This window comes from Mugil cephalus, chromosome 11, assembly GCF_022458985.1.
Source record: "Mugil cephalus isolate CIBA_MC_2020 chromosome 11, CIBA_Mcephalus_1.1, whole genome shotgun sequence".
In the NCBI taxonomy this organism is placed as follows: domain Eukaryota; kingdom Metazoa; phylum Chordata; class Actinopteri; order Mugiliformes; family Mugilidae; genus Mugil; species Mugil cephalus.
Window position 1 is genome coordinate 19,559,463 of NC_061780.1, and position 22,787 is coordinate 19,582,249.

The following is a 22,787-nucleotide window of genomic DNA, read 5'->3' on the forward strand; positions in this document are numbered from 1 at the left end:
AATGGTCTGAGTGAATCTTCTCAATACGTATCCACACGATAAGATGTGTTTCATGTTTAAACCACGGACAAAATCAACCACTTCCCTCATGAATCAATTTAATTAAAATGTGAAAAGGACAGGAACGAGAGAACAACAATTGCGCATTTCTGTCCTATAGGACTGGAGGCCCGACTGCCAGCGCTTTTTTTTTTTTCGCAGGAGCCCTGCAAGAAGGAAGAAATAAAAGGAATAAATTAATCACAAACGGAAGGTGAATTATTTTTATGAGGTAAATTCCTGCATAACTATTTATTTACCAAATATATTTAGAAAGAAAGTTTCAAGACCACACCTTTTTTTTGATACTTAAATTAAATTTATTCAAAAACCAACGACTTAATTAACAGGAGTATAATATTGTCCCCACAGACAATGCCACTTATATACAAACAACACTTCTCCACTGAAATGCGAAATATCATACTTTACAACTTCTTTACATTTACATAGGCTATAACTGCAATCAGTACATTTTCTTTCTCTCTTTCTAGAATTAATTCCTTAAATAAACTGGACGCTGCTGGCTGCTTCTTTGAGAACAGCGGGCCTCGGCAGGAAAGTGCAAATTTAAAGTAGTACAGTGTGTTACTCGGTAAATGCGCAGAGGGGTGGTGGGGAGTTAAGTTCCATTACCATGATCATTTTTTGCAACCGCTTGGTCGAGATGAAATGCCCATTGCTGTTTTTAAAGTGCAACTGACTGTTTACGGGAGCGTGGGGATATTATCCACTACATTAAAAAAAAAGCAAAATACAAAAGATTTGTTTTCTTTTGAAGCTCGTAATGTGTCCTCAACCAGTCTGATGGCATGCAGTGCACTCTCTTTTTCCATCAGGCCTATAGCTGAGCTTTTTTTTTCCAAACCCATAAATCCTTTCTGGGGGAAACACAAAAGATAGTCGTGTTACTTTTGTTTTTTGTTTTTCTTTTTTTTTTTTTCTTCCTTTACACTGCGAAGATGTTCTTGAAGTCGTGTCGTCTCGTATTCGGCGCTGACAGCTTTTGTTTTTGCTGTGTGAGGCTGCGTCATTGTTCTTCGTTTTGTGTGCGGCGACTTGATGGAGATTTTTTTTCCTTTTTTTTCGGACGCAGTGAACAAAGACAGTTTTTCTCTTTTTCTCTCTCCCCGTTCAATTCAAAGAAGAATGGGGGCAATTTGCTTTAGAAACTAACGAAAATGACTGCAACACCACTGACAGGCGTTATCGTTGGTGTTTACTACCGCTGTTTGGTTGAGTGTGCCCAAAACGCATCAGCCACAATTTATTCATTTTTTTCTCTGCAAAGGTGTCCTTGAGCAAGACACTGAACATTTGCCTGCCTATTTATTGAGGCTAACAACCAAAAGTCTTTTTTCCCCCAACGCATATGTGTATGCCCAAATTGGATCTCTTTTTTTTTTCACCGAATATGCCATGGAAATATATTTATTTGGAGGCCAAAAAGCAATATTTCAACTGATCTAAACGTGAAAAGTGATCACAGCGTTTGGAGATCTTGGAGGCATTCAGACGCTTGGCTAAAAACTTAAGATACAAGGCTTCATACAAGACTAAATGACTCGTTTACAGGTGAACAGTCTCTCTGCGAGTATGAAAACGTCTCAGTCATTGTTTTTGCTCGACTCTTGGTCGCTCTGGTCGTCGGTGAAGCACACGTCCACGTCGCTGTCATTGTCGCTCTTTTGCTCCGCGTCCTCAAACAGCCCCCCCGGTTTGTCGTCCAGTTTCTTGACGGTCTGGCCGGGGTGTCTGGACTTGACGTGCCTCTCCAGGTCCCGCCTGCGCACCAGCACCTTTCCGCAGAAGTCGCACCTGTAGGGCGTGTTTCCCTCGGCGTGGAGCCGGATGTGTTTGTTCAGGTTGCTGGGGTCCCCGAACGGCCTGAAGCACACCTTGCACTTGAGCGGCTTGTAACCTGTGTGAGTCCTCATGTGGATTTTCAGGCCGTATTTCCTCGAGTACAGTTTGCCACAATACAAACACAGGTGTCCCTTTTTGGGTTTCCCAGACCCGGTGTTGCTGGCGCTCCCGGTGGGCATGGTGTCCAGCCTCGTCCGGTTCTTCTCCGCGGCGATTTCAGACAGCTGTTGCGTGTGCATGGCGATCTCCCGGTCGATGTTTGTGATTGAGCCCAGGTCTTGGCTCAGGGAAGGAGCGCCGAAGTAGGACATGGATTCTGGGTACTTGAGGAGGTTACTAAAGTGGAATTTCAGTGGATAATAGGGAGAGCTATATAAAAGCTCCCCGTTATAGACCGTGAATGGCATCAGTGGGATGTTACAGTCGCCACCATAAGTCTTGACACCGTCGAAGTGAGGGATTGAGAACCTTTCAAAATGGAGACCGGGTGCCATCTGGGGGTAGCGAGACGGGGACAGACCTGAGTGCATCCGGCTCTCGACGTGCTTAAACGCTGAAGTCTCCTCCACGTGTGGAAGCAACGGGAACCCTCGGATAGCGTTTGTGCATGGCACCATCGGAGAGGTGGAGTCCATAATTGCGGGTGCGCACTTGGGAGGCACGCTCCCTCCACCGTTAAGGCCCTCGCCAACGCCGCGAATTGGTTTCATGTTCCCAATGAGTTTGCTGAAACCGAGGCCGCTCAGCTTCCCGTTGGCTTCCTCTCTGGATGCGTCCGAGCCCGGCACTTTGGAGACGCCGGTCGGTTTAAAGGCAGAGCGCACACCCGGATGAAATCCCATGCTGCTCAGCACTGACGATGTGGCGCCCAGACTAAGGAGATGTCCCTGATTTCTGGCAGAGGTAACGCTCATATCGAGGGCCCTGTCCTGCTCCTCGGAGCTGCCTTTCTTAGACAGTCCCGACTTGTTTAAAAATGGCGAGGAAGACACTGCCCTCCTGCCAGAGTCTGAAATGGAGTTACTGTGACTGCTCCTCGGAGAGGTGGAGGTGTTGGGGATGTCTCCAGATTTTGGTGACCTGCTGAATGTCTCGGTGCCTCTGGCCTGCTCGCTGTTCACAAACCCCCTCCCGTTGCTCAGGGCGCAGTGGAAGTGGACGTGGGCCTTGAGTGTATTCGGGTATTTGAATATTCTCCAGCAGTACCAGCAGATATAACGCTCCTCACCTGTGGAGATAACGTCAAAGGCGACTTTAATAATGAGAATGCTGTGCATCATAAAGTCACACAACACAGCGTTAAGAAATACGTACAAAATTGCACTTAATTCCTTGGCGCGCATATCAGGAACGTGCGTAAAATGTGCGTAAAATGTTTATAAGAGGTTTCATCACCTGTAGAAAAAAGAGCGTCTGCACAGAGACGTAAAACCCCGCACACAATTTAACAAGTACATGCACTGAAACGATTAAAATTTAAAATAATAATAGTAATTTGTCATATTTCCCGTGTTTTACAGTATGAACTGTCATATTAAAGAACACAATGTGATGAAAGTGTCCTATTAAAGATCAATATTTAGATCAGTCACTGCTGCACATCAACTGGAATTTAAATTCAGGCCTAATGGATGTGATCCGCTTTCTAAGATCTGGTGCCAAATGGTAATGGACACAGGGTGCCATCTTAATGACCCCCAGTCGAACACTCGGAGGTTAATATAGATGTAATGATTTTGTAATCCTCATACGGGCCATTGTGTATGATCACCATCAAAAGAGCAAACGCCCTGCCCAATCTGGCGCTCTGAAACCGATGCATTGAATGCGGGACTTTCCCTCTCTGTGCTCTTTCCCGTGGAAGTGACAGCAGCTGTTGCTTGAAATCGCAAGTCTCCAGAAACAATGGCGGCGGCCCATCTGTTGACGCCTAATAATGGGAGCGAGCGTATGTCCAGGAGCGCACACGGTGTGTTGGGCCGGAGAATCAGGGCAATATACACCCCACATAAAAGTTAGCATTCATTAGGCCACAATACCTTAATGCGCCCACCTAATTCACCGTGAAGCACTTGTTTTTGAATTTATTTGCTTTTGAATACATGAATATTAATGACGGCATGACATTTGTTAACCTCCGTCTCGCGACTGTATCACCAGCCTCTTTTTCTTCCATGGTCGCCCCAACGCGTCAATTTCTGTTTTTAATTGCTTTTTTTTATTCTCTGTTTCAGGCGCGGTAATAACTATACGGCAGTTTTATTTTTCTCCACCCAGGTTTATTATCATTTCAAGCTTCTCTATTTTCCTTTTACAAATCAGTTAAGAGGCCCTTAACGCTCGAAATAAAACTGTGTAATTCCTAATGGTCGTCTATTGAAGGAATGTCCTGCAAAGTATCTGTTGATAATCCTTATTTTTTTATTAATTTATTTTAAACGGATTAGTTCCTGTTGAGCCGCTATTTCCTCTAAGATTAGACTTTAATCCCCAAGCGCAAAACGACCCCTACTAGCCCAAACAAACGGATTAAAAGTCTGAACACTGGCTAATAATAAAAACTCACCCAAACTGAAACATCACTGTATTCGATAGAAAATATGTCTCAAAATGAATGGTGACATTGAGCGTTTTTAGCCTTAATTGTGGTCTCTTTTTTTCTTGTCATATGAATTCATTTTTGTCCTTCCAAAAAAAAGAAAAAAAAAGAAAAAAAATCTCTTCCAATTATACGCTATATTTCATAACGGATATTTATTTGTTCTTCAGGCTTTTAGAATTAAATAAATATCGAACTTGCAAACGACTAAACAATTTCTCCACTTACAGGTGTGTGTTTTTGTTTCAGGTAGACTAGGCCAAAATGACGTTCAATGACACAAATTATTTTTAAATGTTTTTTTTTTTTTTTTTTTTTTCTCTCGGCGTTTATTTTTATTTTGCACGATGGATTCTACATTAAATTTAAAAAAGCTGCCTGTGGGGGGAGAAGAAAAACAACAACATCCTATTGATTTCCATCTCTGAGCGACGGAGCAGTGACATCCCGGGTATTGGCAACCATTTAACTGTGCACTGATGGACCCTTCAACATGTCGATGTGTTAAGCTGAGGGCGTGCTCACAGTTTAATGTATTTGTTGCATCACGTCATTAGAAAGAGCGAAAAAAAAAATGTCTTGATCATTATTATTATCGAAAATCCCAAGGGCTCACCCTTTTCCAATTTTTCTACCGTTTTGTTACAGCTCCTGGTTATAATTGAATGGTAAAGGCCGCTAACCCCCTCACCCAAATGACCCATTATTAGCAGTCTCGTTTACCTTTCTCGTCGTGCGTGGGAGTGGCCGTGGTGGGTACGTCGTACCACTGGGCCAGGGCGTTGGAGTACCAGACAGTGAGCTCCTCTCCGGCTGGGATTTCTCTCAGGACGCGGTAGAAAATCTCCAAGAAAAGTAGAAAGTTGTGCGTTAACCGAGGAGTCCGGTAAAAACAAAACAAAACAAAAAAAATAATAATCGAGAGACTTCACTAGGTCTACATAGTGGGAGGTGTGATGGGGTGTAAATTCACCTGTCCGCCAGGTAAGTCCGACACGGCCTCCAGGTTTTGCTCTTGGCTGTTCCTGGCGGCGCGGATGAACCCGATCCAGTCTGGAACGGGGCAGCCTGACTCATCCACGAACTCTCCACGAACCAAGCGGATCTGAGGGAGAAAAAAAAAGGGAAATATGAGGATGAGGGTGTTGGGAGGAATGCACGCCGAAGGCCCTCCATACAAAACGAAAGCAAATGCATGAAGAAATGAAAATATACGCAGCTTTTTCAGCTCTCCCCCATGCGTTTGCGAATTGTGATTTTATCGTTTGCACACATTTATTTGTCCTTTTCCGTTTTACAAACAGATTTCCGTGGCCAACATCTTCGCCAGATACGACTGGTGACTGAGGTGCTGCGGCCACGCATGACCAAAACGCGTTTAATGCGTCTTTATCCGCTCTGCTGATAATTCACTAAAGAGAATGACACTCGGGCCTAATTGAGTTGATATGGGAAACGGATTTGAGGAGTGTCAGAGCGTTTCTAAACTGTTCAAGGACATTAAAGATCGAAGCGTGACATTTGACACAGAGATTGCACCTGATGAACGCCCGCACCCCGGGGCCACGCATTTAGACGCATCAATCACAACCGCTGACAGCTTCAACAATAACAGGGCGCAGTTATAGATGCAGTTAGATTGGAAAAGTCTTCACTCCTGTGCTTTTTTTTTTTTTTTTTTTTTAATGTATTTGAAGGTATTTTGGACTTTAAAAAATATATTATTTATGTTGTATTATTATTTATATTATTTTATTCTTTGCACCTCCGGACTCTAAATATTATTACCAGCACACAGCTTTTCACCAGAATTATCCAGTCCACCAAAACAAACTCGTGTGTGTTTATATTTATCTTTTTAACACTGTTGTTGTTAATATTACTCCTCAGCCCCAGGCGTAGGTCCTGGTCTCAGTGGCATCTTTCTGTGGCCGGATTACATTAAAATTAAACGGCTCATCGGGATAACAGGCCCGCCAGGCAGTGAAATGTGAGGCGGCTCAGGGCATGAAATCCTACACAGCGGAGCCGGGTCGCCCATTAGGCCGGTTAAGTAGAAGCACAGACTGACAAGTCGGCCACTAATGGAGCTCAATTATTTCTAACTTGACAGGCCAAACCAATTAATAACTCCTGGCCCGATAGAGTTTGACAATGGAGCTTAAAAAAATTCAAACCTTTTATAAGAAGAAGAAAACAGAGGATATTATATCTACTATGTTTTGGGAGAAAAGATAAAAATAAATGGAAAGAAAAAAGAATTTTTCTGATAAATATTTTCGATTTTTTAAATTAATATATATATAAAATATATATAAAGTAAGCTATAGCCATTTTAATCAGAGAAAATTTTGCACATTTCGAAATAAAATTTTTTCTCCTGTTTCAGACAAAACATAAAAGTCTAATTCATAACTTACAGAAAACATTTCTTTTATCCAACATCAGCCCAGCTTACCTTTTTAGGTCCATTCTAGGTCCGACATACTCCACTTGAGACGCCGGCCGTCATCGGAGCCGCGTGATGCTGCATCGCAACACACTGACGTGGTGACGCCCGTGCTGCATGGTGGGTGAGACAGAACCAGGAAGACTATGGAGCCGGACGTGGGAAGCGCAGGAGAGAAGAGTCGAGGAAGAGACCAGGTGAGGACAGCGATGTCGCCTCAAGTGACGCGGTGGCGTTATGTCTCCGGCTGTTTCTAGTGATGGAGCAGGAAATGTAGACCCACCCCACCCAGGAACTCAGGGGAAGGAGGAAGAGGAGGAGGAAGAGACCAGGATGAGGACAGCCCGATGTCCGCCCTCAAAGTGACGCGGTGGCGTTATGCTCTCCGGCTTTTCTAGTGATGGAGCAGGGTAAGGTAGACCCCCACACCCACCCACCCACCCCCCAACTTCTCTATCTGGGGATGCAAGTGTGTGCAGCTACGGGAGGAGGAGGAGGAGGAGGAGGAGGGGGGTCGCAGAGAAGTGATGCTGTGCTGTAAGTTTGTGAGGGGGGAGAGGAGGAGGAGCGGTCCTGAGTTTGCAGCAGCGCTGAGTGTGTGAGTGAGTGTGAGAGAGTTGGGCTCTCCCAGCAGCTGTGTGGAGAGGGAAAACGGGCCGGCCTGGTCACATGGAGACTTTCCCTCACCCTGCCGCATAATGAATTGCTCCAAAACGGTCAAGAGACACAAAGGGCCAGGCGACCTTCCCATCCCCGAAATCCAATTTGTCAAGGGCAGAGAAAAGAGGGTGCAGAATCAAAGGTCCACAGCGACCATTAATCCTCAGCATGTGGCTTTGTCCTCCAGACAGTTCCGATATTTTAACTGACAAATCCACTGTATAATTTCTCCATAAATCCTCGCCCTTTTCCATTCTTCCTTTTCAGGCCAGGTTTTTGGAAATCAGTGGCTACTTTAAATCTACTTGGCTGGCATTCTTCGGGTCCTGCATACTTCAAAGGGCTTTCTTCTCCCTCCTTTGTGTCCTCAGTTGAACAAAAGGAGCAGGAAAGTTTAGAGGACTTGTTAACTTCTATTGACTCTCGGCGTGTGCCGGGTTGAGATCAGGCAGGTACTGAAAAGGGAGAACCACCAGCAGGAAGAGAGAGAAAGAGGGAGAGAAGCACAAAAAATAAAAAAAAAAAATAACCACCACCATCTTCCCAGCGCACACACACTTGTGGTGTTCTCATCCTGCCGGATTTAATGTTTAATCTACTTGATTGCATTTTTTTATATATTGTATCATTTGTACTGTATATATACCTTTAAGTTTTTCTTCTACGGTTAAAAAAAAATATATTCAGTATTACATTTGAAAAGAAACAAGAAAATATTAAATTATATTTGAAGATAATACATAAAAACGATTATATGGCAATAAAATACAATATGTATGATGAAATATAAATAATTTTTTAATACGGCCTATAGCTTAAATATTATCAAATATGAAAAAAGAGGATGGATTCAAAGTATTTTTTTTTATCGACTCTGCTTGACTGATTGATCGACTGCTAGACTGATTAATCGGTTGATTGCGCGATATGGTGTTGTAATTAAAATACTTCCCCAAAAAACAAACAAACAAAAACTAACATTACAGACCATGTATCTGCAAAAAATCCAAAGACTAGGCCTGCAGGATTTTCTAGATTTCTGGATTTTTTTTCTGCCTGCTGGATTTTTGACCAGCGTGTGATCGTTTGAGTTTAAAATATGTTAAGGAGACTGAAATGGAAACTCACGATGAGTCTCTGTGCGGCAGGTTGTTAGGAGGATTTTTTTTGTTTTGTTTTGCTGAGTCTGGTGGTGAGTCTGAACACAGAGGAAGACGAACAAGGACCTGTGGGCGATCAGACCAGACCAGACCATGAACATGTTGACCTCTGACCACATCGGACTCTCCCTCTCCGTCTCTGACTGTGCATCACATAATAACACATCGCTTACAGCTAAAATATCCTCTAAAGGACTGCTAATGAATAAGGTTAAGAATATTTAAAGATCGTGGGCACGCAGTGAGAGATGCATTCTGAAAATAATGGATCAAATAGCCAGAAAAAAAGCAACAATAGAATCTAGTTTTCAGCCCAGATCAAGGCGCAAATTCATTTTCAGTAGGTAGATTATTTTCCTCTAAACACATTTCAACATTACTAAAAGAACTGCCACACATGAAACTCTCTCTCCCTCTCTCTCTCTCTCTGCAGGCATCCCGTGTTGCTCCTCTCTCCCTTCTCTCTTCCCTGCGCTTCTCCACAGTCCGTCAAAGAGCCTGAACGACACGCGAACAATCTCATCAATGGGCGCAATGTTTGCGCCCGGCTGTGCGGAGAGGTTATTTATTAACGCCTCGCCTTTTGCGACTGGTTCCCATCCACCCTTGCACTGCATTAAAGCCCCGCACTTCTCCACAGTGAAATTAATTATCCTCCGAGGAAGGGAGGGGGTGAGGTGGGGGCCTGGAGAAAAAGAGGCGAAGACGTTTCCTTTCTTGCGCAGGAGTCGCTGGTGAATCCCCCGCGCCACTGTGCGCTCTTAAGCCCTGAATCGCAGTCAAAAGGCTCGATGTCAGAGTGAAGGCAGTGTTGGAAGCAAATGGGATGGAAAATTAAATGAAATTAAATGGCTTGACCGGCGCTATTGTCCCTCCTACTTTTTTTAAAGAAAGAAAAAAAAGACACATTAATTACATGGTTGGATCTTTATACTAGGACAATATCGCGTAGTCAGTCAACAGAATTCCGCGAGTGCGCTTCTCTTAAATGAACTCCCCATCTCTTTAATGAACTTAAACAACGACCTGAGAAGAATCGGAGCTTGGAAGAGGAGGGAGACGTTTTTTTTTTTTTTTTTTTTATGGGCGGCTCTGCCTGGCTCTTGCCAGCCTTCTTTTGGATCTTAGCTGTCTAAACGGTGGGGCTCTCTGATTTAACTGGTTGGCCATTAATGAGCCATGAATATAGAGGAACAACCTGTCTGCAAAGCAACGCGGTAAATACAGAGAGCAATGCCCCACCAGGGATCTCCATTCATGCTCCCCGACTATACTTCAGGGGTGCCAAGGGTTCACCACCACCTCTCCTGGACTGGTTTCAATGGCCTACCATTTAAGACCCCTCTGAGCTCAGAAGAAAACACATTTTTTATGTCGACCCATAAACTTTGTTTGGGTCTATTCAGCAGAGCCCAATCATTGTCCCACTTAGCAATGTGGCCTATTTCTCACAGATTCCCACGTTTTAGAAATGACTTTGTGTTTGTCCAGCAATATTTATTTCTACACATGTAATCCCACATCTCGTGTACCCCCTCACATTAATTTGGTCACACTTGTTTTAATTGAGAAAAAAATGTCACTCATTCTTGTTTTTAGGTCAGGTTATTATTATTCCTTTCAGAGAGTCTACTCTCTCACAGAAAAAAGAGCAGCCTCATACGGGGTAATTTACCTTTTTTTTTTTCTTTCCGTTATTTAAAACGAGTCCCAGTCATATTTTAAGGCGTCTGATTCTCTCACAAACCTGGGGAAAGGTGCCGGCTGCACCATGGCCAGACCAGCTGCCTTTATGCGGGTGGGACATTTGAGACGCGTTTGAATAGTAATTGCTTGTATGGGACTCCCACCAGATGACATGATTGGGATTTTAACCCAGACTAATATTCAAAATCGCATTAGAGAGGAGCAGAATAAACGGCACCCGATTGAGCGCAGTTCATGCGTGATTTCATTCAAAATGCCTCCTCTCTTTCTTCCTTCTCGAAGTGGGCCGCACCGGTTTGGTATTCAAAGTCTCAACAAAGTTTTTTTTTTTTTTTTTTTTTTTTTGCGCCGGGCTTTTTCAGGCCACATTTCCCCGACTTAAACTCACTTTGTCTCGCATGAGGGGACGCGGATAAAGGCGTGTGAAGTTGCGTGAATTGATATGTTTCGGTGTACCTTATAAATTCATACCTTTTCTCACTCGAGCGCCTCAGAATGAAAGTGTCACTCAGGCCGATTCTCTCTGCTGTCCAACGCATTTAGCAGGAGATCTATTTGAGGAGTTCATTCCTAGGCAAATGTATGCAGGCAGGGCCCTGCGTGAATAGAGCAGCGTGTCAGCCGACCCTAATTGGGATTTAGCCACCCAAAGCATATGCACAAAGTGACAGAAAATCGCAGGTTTCAAAGAAAGTCACAACTTTTGCCCTTCTCGGTGAATACCAGCAGCTCTTTCCCTCGGCTCTATGGAGTAACTGGAACGGCAGTTTTCTCATAGGATGAAGGTTGGTGACCCAGCTGGCAGTGCGGCTTGTTTCTGCAAAATAAAAAGTGTGAACAAAACAACTATAATGGCAAAGTGCAGGTTTAAACACACGCAACCTTGACTCGGCCGCGCGGCTGAATGCGGCCGGGTGGTTTAGTCGATGTCATGGTTATTATCCGAATAATAATAATAATAAAAATAATCATAGCGCTTTCTTCCCGTTTTATTTATTTATTTTTGGTGTGGGGGGGGGGGGGGGGGGGGGGGGGGGGGAATCTCATTTAACGTTTAAAAATGGAAAATGGAGCCAGCCACAAACTACTACAAATAATATTGGTAACAATAACAAGAATCATAGTCAGGTTTTGAGAAATGGCATTTTAAAGATATGCATTTTGCTTTATCTTTGTTTGTTTTGTAAAATATAGATTTACGTATACAGTTGAAGAAAAACCTTATTTATTTTTCCCAAATACGTCAGTTTGAAGACGAAGCACCATGGAGAGCTCCTCACACACACACACACACCCACACACACTTTCTCCTTTGTCTGCTAATTATATCGATAATAAATTCTGTCCCATCACATACGTACAGCTTATACCGAGCTTAAACCTATACGCTCCTCCATACAGCCTTTCGGGTTGGGTGCACTTTAATAATTCGCTGGAGCAAACTGTGGTCTAATGACATGACCGTCCCGCCGCTCCTCATTATACCGGCCCTCCGACTGACAGTTCTGGGTTCAAACTAATTGTCTGCTGAGTGTTCGGGTGGGATGAGCTTGTGGAAGTGATGTCCCGGAGAAATATTGATTACTTTTATCGCGAGTTTTTCATAATAATTCATCGCGCGCTTGTATTGCAGTGATGCTGATCTAAAGCAGGTGCGTTGGCTCTGAAACAACAAGATGGACTTGAGAGAATTACAAATTTCTTGTTTTTCTTTCATTTATCTTATTTTGTTTTACTATGTTTGACTTAATCCTATTTTGTATTTATTCATCCTTTCTCAGGGGTCTAGTCATATTTTATGTTGGATATGACGGCAAAATTGAGGTCTATACATGGAGCTGGCAGAAAGAAAGACGGTGCTCATTATTGGTATGCTTATTATTATCTATAACTCAGAATGCAATAGCAAACGTGCCTATTGTGAAGCAGTAACTAAACTGTCTTGGCATGTCTCTTTTATGTCACTTGAGCTGCCTCAAACATATTTTGAGTATATGTTGTATTTCAAGTTTTTTTTTTTAGAAATAAATTGTTCATGCGAAGCACGAAACATTAAAGCAATGAAAATCTTTCAATAGCAAAACTCCTGACTATTCCACTGTGTTCCGTCTACTGTTGAAGCATGTCATTGTGAAATCACAATCATGTCTCTCTGTGTTTTTGTGCCTTTACATACATTATAATAATAGTCATACTGTAATGTTATTGCTGCCATCACAGCACTGCTCCTTCCTTTGTTGCAGTTTCCGTCTGACGAATGGTGTGCTGTTGCATGTCTCCACTCTCTGCTGCTGAGCAGGACGCTGAGTGTGTTTGGCATCTGCTGGCCAGATCCAATCTCCCCCAATCAGCAGCAAGAGGAAAAGGTGTGGATGTGGATGGAATGAGGACAGACAACGGCTGTGTGCCGTCACTATGTAGCAAGAGAGAATTTGACTGACGGATTTCGGAGCCCTCGAGAAAGTGTGAGGACGGCTGCTTCAACCCTCAGGTGACTGTGTTCCTCTCTCTCTGTTTTGCTGCTCTATCAAGACCACTTCTCATTTTTCACTCTTTATCACTGCAAGGCAAAGCCATGATCACAAGAAACATCTTTCTCAGAAGAGCAAAAATATAGTTTCATCATGAAAACAACCCCAAACCCCTGAAGTAGACGATAGAGAAAGACAAGGTAATTGAATGCTGATAGCTTTATTTGTGGGATGTGGATAAAAAGGGAAGGGGGAGTGTAAGGCACACAAATGTTTAGACATGTCGAGTGTTCCTGGTAAGGCATATTTAAAGCCTCTGATTTGAAGTCTTCTCTCTGTAGCAAAGGGTCATTCTTGTTCTTCTTGCAGAGGGCAAAGGGCGAAGGTCAGTGCCCAGACATGGGGTTTGGTCAGTGCAAAGCTCAGAGGGGCGTGGAGGTTTAAGGGCGAAAGGAGGTCACTTGGGAATTCATGCTGCGTTGTCGTCGTCAGAGTCATCGGCCGCACCAGTGATGGTGTAGGTCTGTTCTTGGTGGTCCGTCTCCAGCACATCATCCTCATTTTTAACCGTTCTGTAAGGAAGAACAAAAAAATGGTGGGTGCTCAAGTGACCACAAAGACATTTGCTTTCCCTCTGCCACAAAAAATGTCTAGACAGTTTGTGACATTGCTTCTTAATAGTCTGGAATTTTTACTTTCTGAGTTTCAGTGCTGGAATTAACAAAAGCTCTGTTTAAGGTACCTTTACCTAATGAGCACTGTCCTTCTCTCTGTCAGCTCCACCGCCTGCTCTGTGTAGGCCTCAATGTTGCTGTCATATCCATCTGACCTATATCCAGTGCCAGCACCAGTCATGTCTACCTTTCCTCCACCGTTCTTCCCGATTCCACCAGCGCCTGACAGGCCAACATCTACACCATTTCGGCCCATGTCCCCAGTTTCTCCATGGCCTCCGATCCTACTCCCCATCCCAGCAGGACCCATCCCACTGGCATTATTTCTGTCTCCACCTATACCTGCACCAACTCCGTTGCCGTGCACTTCACCCACACCACCATTTCCACCACTGAATCCAATGCCCACACCACCTGAAGTGGTGCCAGTGCCTCCTATGCCACTTGAGGTAGTGCCAGGGCCACCTATGCCACCACCTGAGGCAGCGCCCCCTGAAGCAGTGCCAGTGTCTCCTATGCCACCTGAGGTAGTGCCAGGGCCACCAACGTCACTGAAAGTAGTGCCCCCTGAAGCAGAACCAGTGCCCCCTATGTCACCAGACCCGGTGCCTGTGCGCCCTGTGCCACCCAAACCAGTCCCAGTGCTGCCGATGCCAGCTGAAGCAGTGCCAGTGCCATCTATGGCGCCCAAACCAATGCCAGTGCTACCCAGGCCACCTGAACCTGCAGCTGCAACATCTGCTCCTGTTCCTACACCACCTATGCTAGTGTCACCTTTTCCCCCAGCACTGAATCCCAAATTTCCTACCCCTCCAGCAGTGGTATCCAAACTTCCAGCACCACTACCTACTCCCCCAACAGCAGTATCGGAAGAACTGCGCCCTGAAACCAAGCTGCCAGGACCATGCATTCCTCCAGGACTCAACCCTTCCCTTACATTTCTACCAGTGCCTCCGCCCCCAGCTCCCAATCCATGACCGCCAGTCACATCTACCCCACCTGCCCTACCAGCAGGACCGTTCATGTCATTGGTACCATTAACCATTTTTCCACCCGGGCCACCAGCTCCTAGACCAATGGCTCCTGCAGCTATGCCTCCACCCATTCCTACTCCACTCACCATGCCCCCAACACCTCCACTACTAGCTCCCATCTGTCCAACATTCATTCCACCGACACCGCCCATGCCTCCTCCACTGAAGCTCATCCCAGAACCAATGGCACTCATGCTGCAGCTGGTGAGAGACAAAGTTTGCATCATGCCAGAGAGACGCAGGTCCTCTCCTTCAACCAGTTTCCTGCAACAAAAACACAGAAATACAAAATTAGTCTTTTATTGCTATTAATTCAAACACATGGCAGTAAGTAATTAGTTCTGGTCGTCTGTCCTTCACCTGTAAGTAGTGATCTCAATCTCGAGAGACATCTTAACATTAAGGAGATCCTGGTACTCGCGGAGGTGCAGCGCAATTTTCCCCTTGGTGGTTTTCAGCTCAAGCTGCAAGGCCTCAATCCGAGCCTTTTGGATAAACAGAGTTATGAAATGATTGTGCTATTGGGCAGCTTTTGTGTTTGCATGTATAAAGGTAGATCCTAGGACAACTTGTTTACCTGCAGGTCTTCCAGTTCCTTCCTGTACTTTTCTTGTGTCTCTCTGATCTGGAGTTCAAGAGCTTCGTTCTTGGTCCTCAGGGCATCCAAATCGCGTTCTTTATTTTGGATCTGATGGCATTTTAGCAAGATTATACACATTCTGTATTAATACTTAACCAGTTTTAATTTAGTTTTACTTTTGATACTCACATCCTTCTTGGCACCGGCTATTTCTTCTCTAAAACTGCGAACTTTATCAACATGCCTCGAGGTCTTTTGGGTCAAATCTTCAAATTTGTTTTTGTACCACGAATCCATTTCCTGACAATAAAGAATGTTAGACAGACATGTTTCAATATACTGAGAGGACTTGACTGTATATCCGTTTGTTCTCTGTATGCATTTTTTTTTTTTTTTTTTTTACCTGGAGATTTTTAGCGGCTATGTCGTCATACTGGTTTTGGATTTGTTTCAAAGCTGCAGCCAGATCAGGCATAGTGAATGCACTCTCAGCGGTGGCGTGAGCTGCGTAGATCTGTTTCATGAGCTCATCGATTTCCTAGACAAACACGTATATATTAGGGATCATGGAATCATGGAACTAATGAGGGAACCTAATTTGTTATTCTTTCATAAAAAATGCCATCCACCTGCTGGTGGATCCGTTTCAGGAATTCAATTTCAACTTCCATCTGCTCCAGCTTCTTCTCCAACGCAATGCGTGAAGAGGTAGCCTTGTCGACATCCTGATTAACACACAAAACCATTATGTGTTTGTGCCTGACAATTAATTCGACGGAGATTTTATAAAAGGAGATTTTGGCTAGTAAAATACCACCTACTGGGCGGAAGGCTTCGATGTCTAACTCGGCTTTCTTCCTCTGCTCCATTGCCTCCTCATATTTGATTTTGATTGCCTCTAGTTGAGCAGCTGCGGACTCCTTAGCAGCCAGGGAAAAGTCCTGAAAACCAAGAAGCCATTAGTAATATGCTTGTCTATTAGATGTCAAGGTGAATGCAAGGCTGTGTGCAAACGCATAAGCAAGTCATCTGTGCATAAAACATAGCTGACAACAGCTGTACTCAGTGACACCTAAACACGGTGAGGCACTTCTCCATTTGCCTGCCAGAAATAAGCCTGTTACCAGATAAAGAACCTTGAAAACACCAAGTTGACGTCTTGTACCGTTGCTTGGATGAATCTTCTACACATCAGCGAGGTGTAAATGCCACATATACAGCTTCTAAAATGGTAAAGAAAGGAAAAAAACTGTCTCACCCGCTGAACTCTCATCTGGTCAGCAATCTTTTTCAGCTCCTTCAGCTGTTCCTCGTAAAGCAGGCGCAGACCTGTTGGCTTCTCAAACCGATTCTGGTAGGCCTCAATCTCTGCTTCCAGTAACTTGTTCTGCTGCTCGAGGGATCGAACCTGCAACCACGTACAGTACGTTCCTGGCCTTCAGCAAACACAACATGTTCCCTGTCCGTGTCCTCAGAGACATATGAATGCTTTCCTATTTGTTCATAAAAGACCGTTTTACAGTCGCATTTTACCGAGCTGAAGGACATAAATAAACCTGTACATTTGAAGGCTGCTTTACCTTGTCAATGTACACAGCCAATCTGTCATTGAGGACAATCATCTCCTGCTTTTCACTTTTGCGGGTGCTGAGGAATTCCTGGTTCTCAGCTGCAGCCACATCCAGGTCTATGGCAGGCTGTCCACCAGGTCCAACACACACCATGGCTCCTGCACTCACGCTGAAAACAGACACCAGAGTTTTTGGAGAAAGAACTAACTTTTATATCCACGCTTCAGGAAACTGTTTAATGTTAGTAGTCATAAACTCAACTTCTGACTGAGCTTACCCTCCTCCAATCATGCGGGACTTGCGTGCGGCAGAGACGGTCCTTCGTCCCACTGACTCCATGCGCATGCTGCTGGCCGCAGCTTTGGAGGAGTAGCCGGCGGAGGCATGGCGGGCATCTCTCCTGGTGGGGGATGGGCTGGACACCCTGACCTGGTAGGTCGAGCTGCTGCTGTCCTCAAAGTGACGGCGGTAGGACGAGATCCTTTCTGGGCTGCGACTCATGGTAGCAGTATCCGTGGGGTCACTGGTTCTCTGAAGGGAAATTCTCAAACCTGGGCCTTTTCTGTAGTGTACTGCACTTCACTGCTGCTCCACCTTCCTTGTGTGCACTCCGTGAGTGTCGAGCCAGCCTCAGGTTTTATATGCCCCCTATTGCAAGCCATGCTTCTGCTCTGTACAGGGCAGCCCATTTCATGAGTCAACACCTGTGGAATCTTGAACCTCCGCACCAAAGGAGGCTTGATCTGCTCGTCAGATATCTATCAGTAGCTTGTGAGGAGCAGGGCTGGAAATTGCAGATTACGTCTCAGCCTCTTTTTAATCAAAGTCGTAATCTTGTCGTAATTTTGGCCTGGGCTACAGCACATCCATCACTTTAGTGTGTAGCGCTGGGCCACAGACAGGCCAGCAGGGTCCAGTCACTGCAGCCAGTCGGAGCAGCTCTGATGTGATCTGCTCTGATGGGTCCAGGGACTTTAATTGAACGCTGAGCAGAAGCTAGAGGGTGACCTGATGAGGCCGAGGCTGCAGAGGAACAAAGAGCCCCGGCAAGATTTGACATAAATTAGTACTTATTAGTCTGGTCTGCTTTCAACATATTAAAACTGGAGTATGCAGGGGAAAAAAATGAGGAAAAATGAAAAGGCAGAAGAAAGGGGAGGGGGTGTTCTTGTCTGGAGTTTACGGTTGACATGACACAGTGATTTGAGGGCAGAAAACAGTGGTCAGTCCTGAACGGGAGGATTTTTTATCAACACCTATAGGGTCAAGGGTCAGAAATATTTCACTTTATTTATCCGTGAAGGCTCTCAGTTATCCTCCAGTTGCTTTTGTCTCAGCTCTTTTGGCTTCTCTTCATCTACAAGCAACATTTAGACCTTTACCATACTTTGATTTGACACAGGCAGAATATCACCAAATCATACCCATCCAAACACCTTGATGTTGGTGTTTGTAAGACATAAAATGTGTCCTTAAAACAACCCTGAGGGGGCATCTATTCCTTTTCCTTGACCTCACATCTTGCAGCAACGTGGCACTTTTGGTAAGAGGTGGAATCTTCCAGTCATGTGAACAATCATCTCTCTACTAACCAGCTGTTTGTCTGTGTGCACCCAGATAGCATTGCTCACCGGTATGGTATTTTTCTATTACGGTACCGAGGAGGCCTCGATTCAGCCGCTGACATCCCGACCTCCCGCGTTTTGTTTCATGCCTCGGTGTTGTACCTTTAATTATTTGTGTACTCTAAGTTGTTCATCTGACTTCACTCTAAATAAATAGCAAAATAATGTCTTTGAATACACCAAAATACAGAAATATTTGATACATGGATAAGTGATTGATAAATAAATGTATTCACAAAAATATGTCATGTCTGTATTTTTAGTATGCATTTTATTATTTTTATATTTTATAGCTGTCCCCAGTCTACAGGAACCACAAAACAAACCATGAGGGTTAAGTGGGAGTATATATGACAGGGGCCGGGTACATCCGACGGGCAGTTTTTATACACATAGATCATCTCCTACAATTACATATGAATGTGGAGGGTGTTTAACATGAGCAGAAATAGCATCAACACTTCTGCTCCAGATGATTTACACATTTGAAAAGTCACTTAGAGTTCAGATTCCTTTCGTTGACAGTGACTCAGAATGAATTTATATAAATCCTGACGTATAAGCAGCACGGCAGTTCAGTTATTACGCGACGGTTCTGTGTGGACGTCCAGCTCAAGCGGCAAAACAGGGAATTAAATCAGTCTGTGGTCGAAATGCTGCAGAGGAAGACTTGCTTGTCAGCTGAAAACAAACCCATTCATTATCACAGATGATGAAGGGACCTGTTAATGTTCCCTGGAGGGTCAGTGGCAAATTCATACTGACATATTAGACATGTCCCTTCAATGCAGTAGATCATCTTAATCCCAGATGGTGTCACCTCAGCCAGCCTCTCTGTGCCAACAAAAGATCCCAATGAATGTCCTCTCAGGTCACTTTTATGAGATTTTTATGAGACACAGTATCCAAGACATTTAAAAAAACACACAGAAACTTCATTTTATTGTTGATTAAAACTATAATTTTATTCACAAAATTATTTTGGCAACAACAACATACTAATAAGCTTTTTCATATTTACAATGCTTCAACTTGAAATGTCCTCTGAAGTGGTCATATGAGGTACATTTGCAGCTGGTGTATTAGCTACAGTTTGTGGTGGTCAGCATGATTTTATTAGCCCCCACCCCCCATAACACTGAATCCACACCAGTTTAAGTGTAATATATTCTATATTTGGAATATTACCATGATTTTATTTTGACAGCTTTTTCAGCCAGCAAGCAAAGCCACCAGAGTCCAGAGTCCATGTTAACACCAAAATCCCACAGGAATAATACAAACTAATCGATCACGGCAGGAGCAAACCACACACTAATGTGCTCTGCAGGGTAAAATTATATCTTTAGCAACAAATTAAACAGGAGTTCATTGTTTGGTTTCTGAGTCGGTACTTGTGTCTGCTCATCCTATATCTGGCCGTGCCGACCACCATCCAATTTATGTTACAAGCTGACAATAGATAAGCACCTCATAAAACCCAACTTCAAAGAATATTATGCAATGTAAGACTAAAATTAAACATATAGTCCTTTGCATAATCTGAAAAGGATGTTCTGTACAGGAGGTTAGAATTTTCTATATTTGAGTATTTTAACAGGTTGCAAGGGGCTTATAAATAGTCCTATGCTAAAATGTGTTTAACTTCAAGTAACACTGCAGTAGCTTTTAAATATAAAGCAGCAGGCGTTTTTTTTTTTGTTTTTTGTTTTTTTGTCAAGCCCTTTATTGTCACTCTTTGGGATTCATAGACGGTTTAAAACTTCGATCATGATTTATGAAATCACTTTAAAAAAAAATTAAATTAAATCTACCCATTACAAGACTGCATGTCTTCTAATTGGTCAGATCTGGTGTGATTTAAAAGAAAGAGAAAAAAAAAACAGCTTTAAATATTTACTTAGTAAATTATTAGTTATGTTGCTCATTTTTCACCCAGTCTTGCCATCCACCGGGGTAATGTTGAGCACTGAAATGCAAGAAGAAAAGAAGAAAATTATAATGTACTTATTGTTTAGTGTGTTTAATGATAAGCAGATTTTTTTTTATCTAGTTTTCAAAGAGATATGTTGATGTTTCTACACAAGGTTAGAATTATGCAACCACAGGGCAATAACCTCAAGATATCTTGTGCCGAGCTATAAAACATATGCAAGATTCTCGTAACAGCAGCAGTAGTACTCTGACTTTAATCAAGACTTAAAAATGCTCAACTTTAGCAAGAAATCCCTTACATGACAGCAAATATTCAATAATGTGTGGAGTTAATAAATGACTGTGACGGACGAATGAAAGTGAAACGTGTCTCACTCTTTGTATCCCAGCGATGTTGCTGTGTCGAGCGCATTCTTGCTCCTGACCCCGGCCAAACAAGAGAACACAATGTTATCAGTCTGATGCGGCATTTCACCGCCGTACTTTTCTTTGAACTCATCCGGACTCAGCTGGAGGGCAGTGTTCACTTGTCCCACTGAAATGTCAAAGAAGCAGACAGGTGAAAAGGAAACATGTTTCATTAGATAAACGTGACGGGTTGGGGGTTTTGGGAGTTGTGCATTAGACGTAATGTGGGATCATCTAAGAACATTTACGATCCAGGAAGTCGTCAGGCATAGCCTTCCTCATACCTGGGAGTCTGCAGGTGTCATTCAAATTCAAGATCTTGTTAATTTAACACTGACTGTATAATTAAATTTCTCAGTTAATAAAACTCAATAAAGCCAAGATGACCAAGCAGAAACAACAGAGCTCCATGGGTTCATTAGATATACAATCTGTTTGCATTGCACGACATTTCCTGTCTTGTTGTTAACCTACAGAGTATTCACATGGGTCTCCTTCTAACCCAACACTGTAATATATTTCTCTGTATATATAGTTTTAGATATGTATTAGGGCTGTCAAATTTAACACATTAATGTGGATTATCTGGACGTTGATGACGGGAAAATGCGTAAAAAGTGTTTCCAATGCACTTCTGCAAAAAAGTTTTAGCAGTATTTGAGAGATCAGTAACAGGCCCACATTAATTGATGTAGAGAAATGTTTGTTTACAAAAGAAACGACAAGTTGTTTTGTTGAAACTGCTGAATGCCAAATGGATCGCGATTAAGATTAAAACTGAATTATATTTAATCGTGATTAATCGAAGTTAATCCACAGCAACCATGTGATTAATCTGATTTAAGTTCTTTAATCGTTTGACAGCACTAATACATGTATACATCACTCACAGGGGACGTTAATTGAGCCGGGAATGAATCCATACTCCCTGCGCTCCCAGGGCTCTCTCACATCTATAACTACAGCCTTCCGTCCTGCCAGGAGCTGCTTCAGCTGCTCGTAACTCACATCTGTGCTCGCAGGCTCTGAACTGAACCTGCGGGACTGCAGCTCTGTTTCTGAAAGCAAAACAAAATAACATGCCATGTACTGTCTACGAACAATTTAATAAATGTAATAGCGTGCTGTCGCTTGCAGAACTCACTTTTACAACCGGGGTGAGTGTTGACAAAGCTGGACATAGTGCTTCGCCATAACGGGACGGGAGCCCCGGGCAGGACGCGACTGTTCCATAAAAGCCGCGGGGCAACACCTGCAAACCTCCAACACCTTCTAAGAGCCATGCGTGAGTAGTTAAACCCTATAGGATACTATATATTAACACTCCTTCGACAGAAATCTGCTACTAAGCTGTAAAATTGCGTGGCATAACTCTTAAAAGTCACACCGTTGACGATCTGTGCCAACAATCGTCTGCGCATGCGTATGAATACGGATACCCTAAGGGACAAAAACGCTTTTCCCGTAAGCCTCATCTTGGTTAAACTCAGATAACAAAATGTGTTAAATACAGTGCTGTAAAGGTCGTGCCATTGTCAATAAGTGACATGTCCTACAATTAGTCATTTTAATGTACCAGGAAGTTCTGAAATATAATGAATGCTGCGTTCAGGCCATTGAGGGAAATACCACCACTACACTACAGCAATGTAAAAATGGTCAGGATAAAATGCAGTTAAGAAACAAATAGAAATATAGCAAAAATACAACAAATAGCCAAAAACAAAAGGAAAGGATGCGAGGTTGAAAACGTTCAGGCTTTTACTTATTTTTTACTTCTTGTCACGTTGTGGTTTAAACCTTTTTCAATAGTTTCTGAATAAGACTGCTACACAACACACTCCTTTAAGATGTATCCTTCACGTCTGTCTGATGTCAAAAATAAAATCCATTACATATAAAACAAACAGAAAGACTTGAAGACACGTAATGTAATGCGGGTTGCAATCTGTGTTGCCACCTATTCTTCTTCTCTTGAATGCCACCAGCTGTCGTGTGTCCAATTACAC

General features: G+C 43.4%; 3 protein-coding genes across 3 annotated transcripts; all 3 read right to left on the reverse strand.

The window, feature by feature from the left end:
* Positions 1-335: 335 nt before the first annotated feature.
* prdm13 (PR domain containing 13) lies at positions 336-5,825 on the reverse strand. The gene is made up of 4 exons (XM_047598233.1): positions 5,807-5,825; positions 5,478-5,674; positions 5,228-5,348; positions 336-3,133 (listed from the first exon to the last, which is right to left on the reverse strand). The coding sequence occupies exons 1-4, from the start codon at positions 5,823-5,825 to the stop codon at positions 1,647-1,649; spliced, it is 1,824 nt and encodes a 607-aa protein (XP_047454189.1). The 3' UTR covers positions 336-1,646.
* Positions 5,826-13,155: 7,330 nt separating this feature from the next.
* Positions 13,156-17,438, reverse strand: zgc:172323 (uncharacterized protein LOC564165 homolog). Its single transcript, XM_047598873.1, has 11 exons — positions 17,088-17,438; positions 16,820-16,979; positions 16,498-16,647; positions 16,061-16,180; positions 15,869-15,964; positions 15,643-15,777; positions 15,429-15,539; positions 15,237-15,347; positions 15,020-15,144; positions 14,746-14,923; positions 13,156-13,523 (listed from the first exon to the last, which is right to left on the reverse strand). Exons 1-11 carry the CDS (start codon positions 17,309-17,311, stop codon positions 13,515-13,517), a joined length of 1,419 nt encoding a protein of 472 aa, XP_047454829.1. The 5' UTR covers positions 17,312-17,438; the 3' UTR covers positions 13,156-13,514.
* Positions 17,439-19,373: 1,935 nt separating this feature from the next.
* tstd3 (thiosulfate sulfurtransferase like domain containing 3) lies at positions 19,374-22,206 on the reverse strand. Its single transcript, XM_047599875.1, has 4 exons — positions 21,923-22,206; positions 21,669-21,836; positions 20,746-20,905; positions 19,374-20,404 (listed from the first exon to the last, which is right to left on the reverse strand). Exons 1-4 carry the CDS (start codon positions 22,059-22,061, stop codon positions 20,347-20,349), a joined length of 525 nt encoding a protein of 174 aa, XP_047455831.1. The 5' UTR covers positions 22,062-22,206; the 3' UTR covers positions 19,374-20,346.
* Positions 22,207-22,787: the final 581 nt, after the last annotated feature.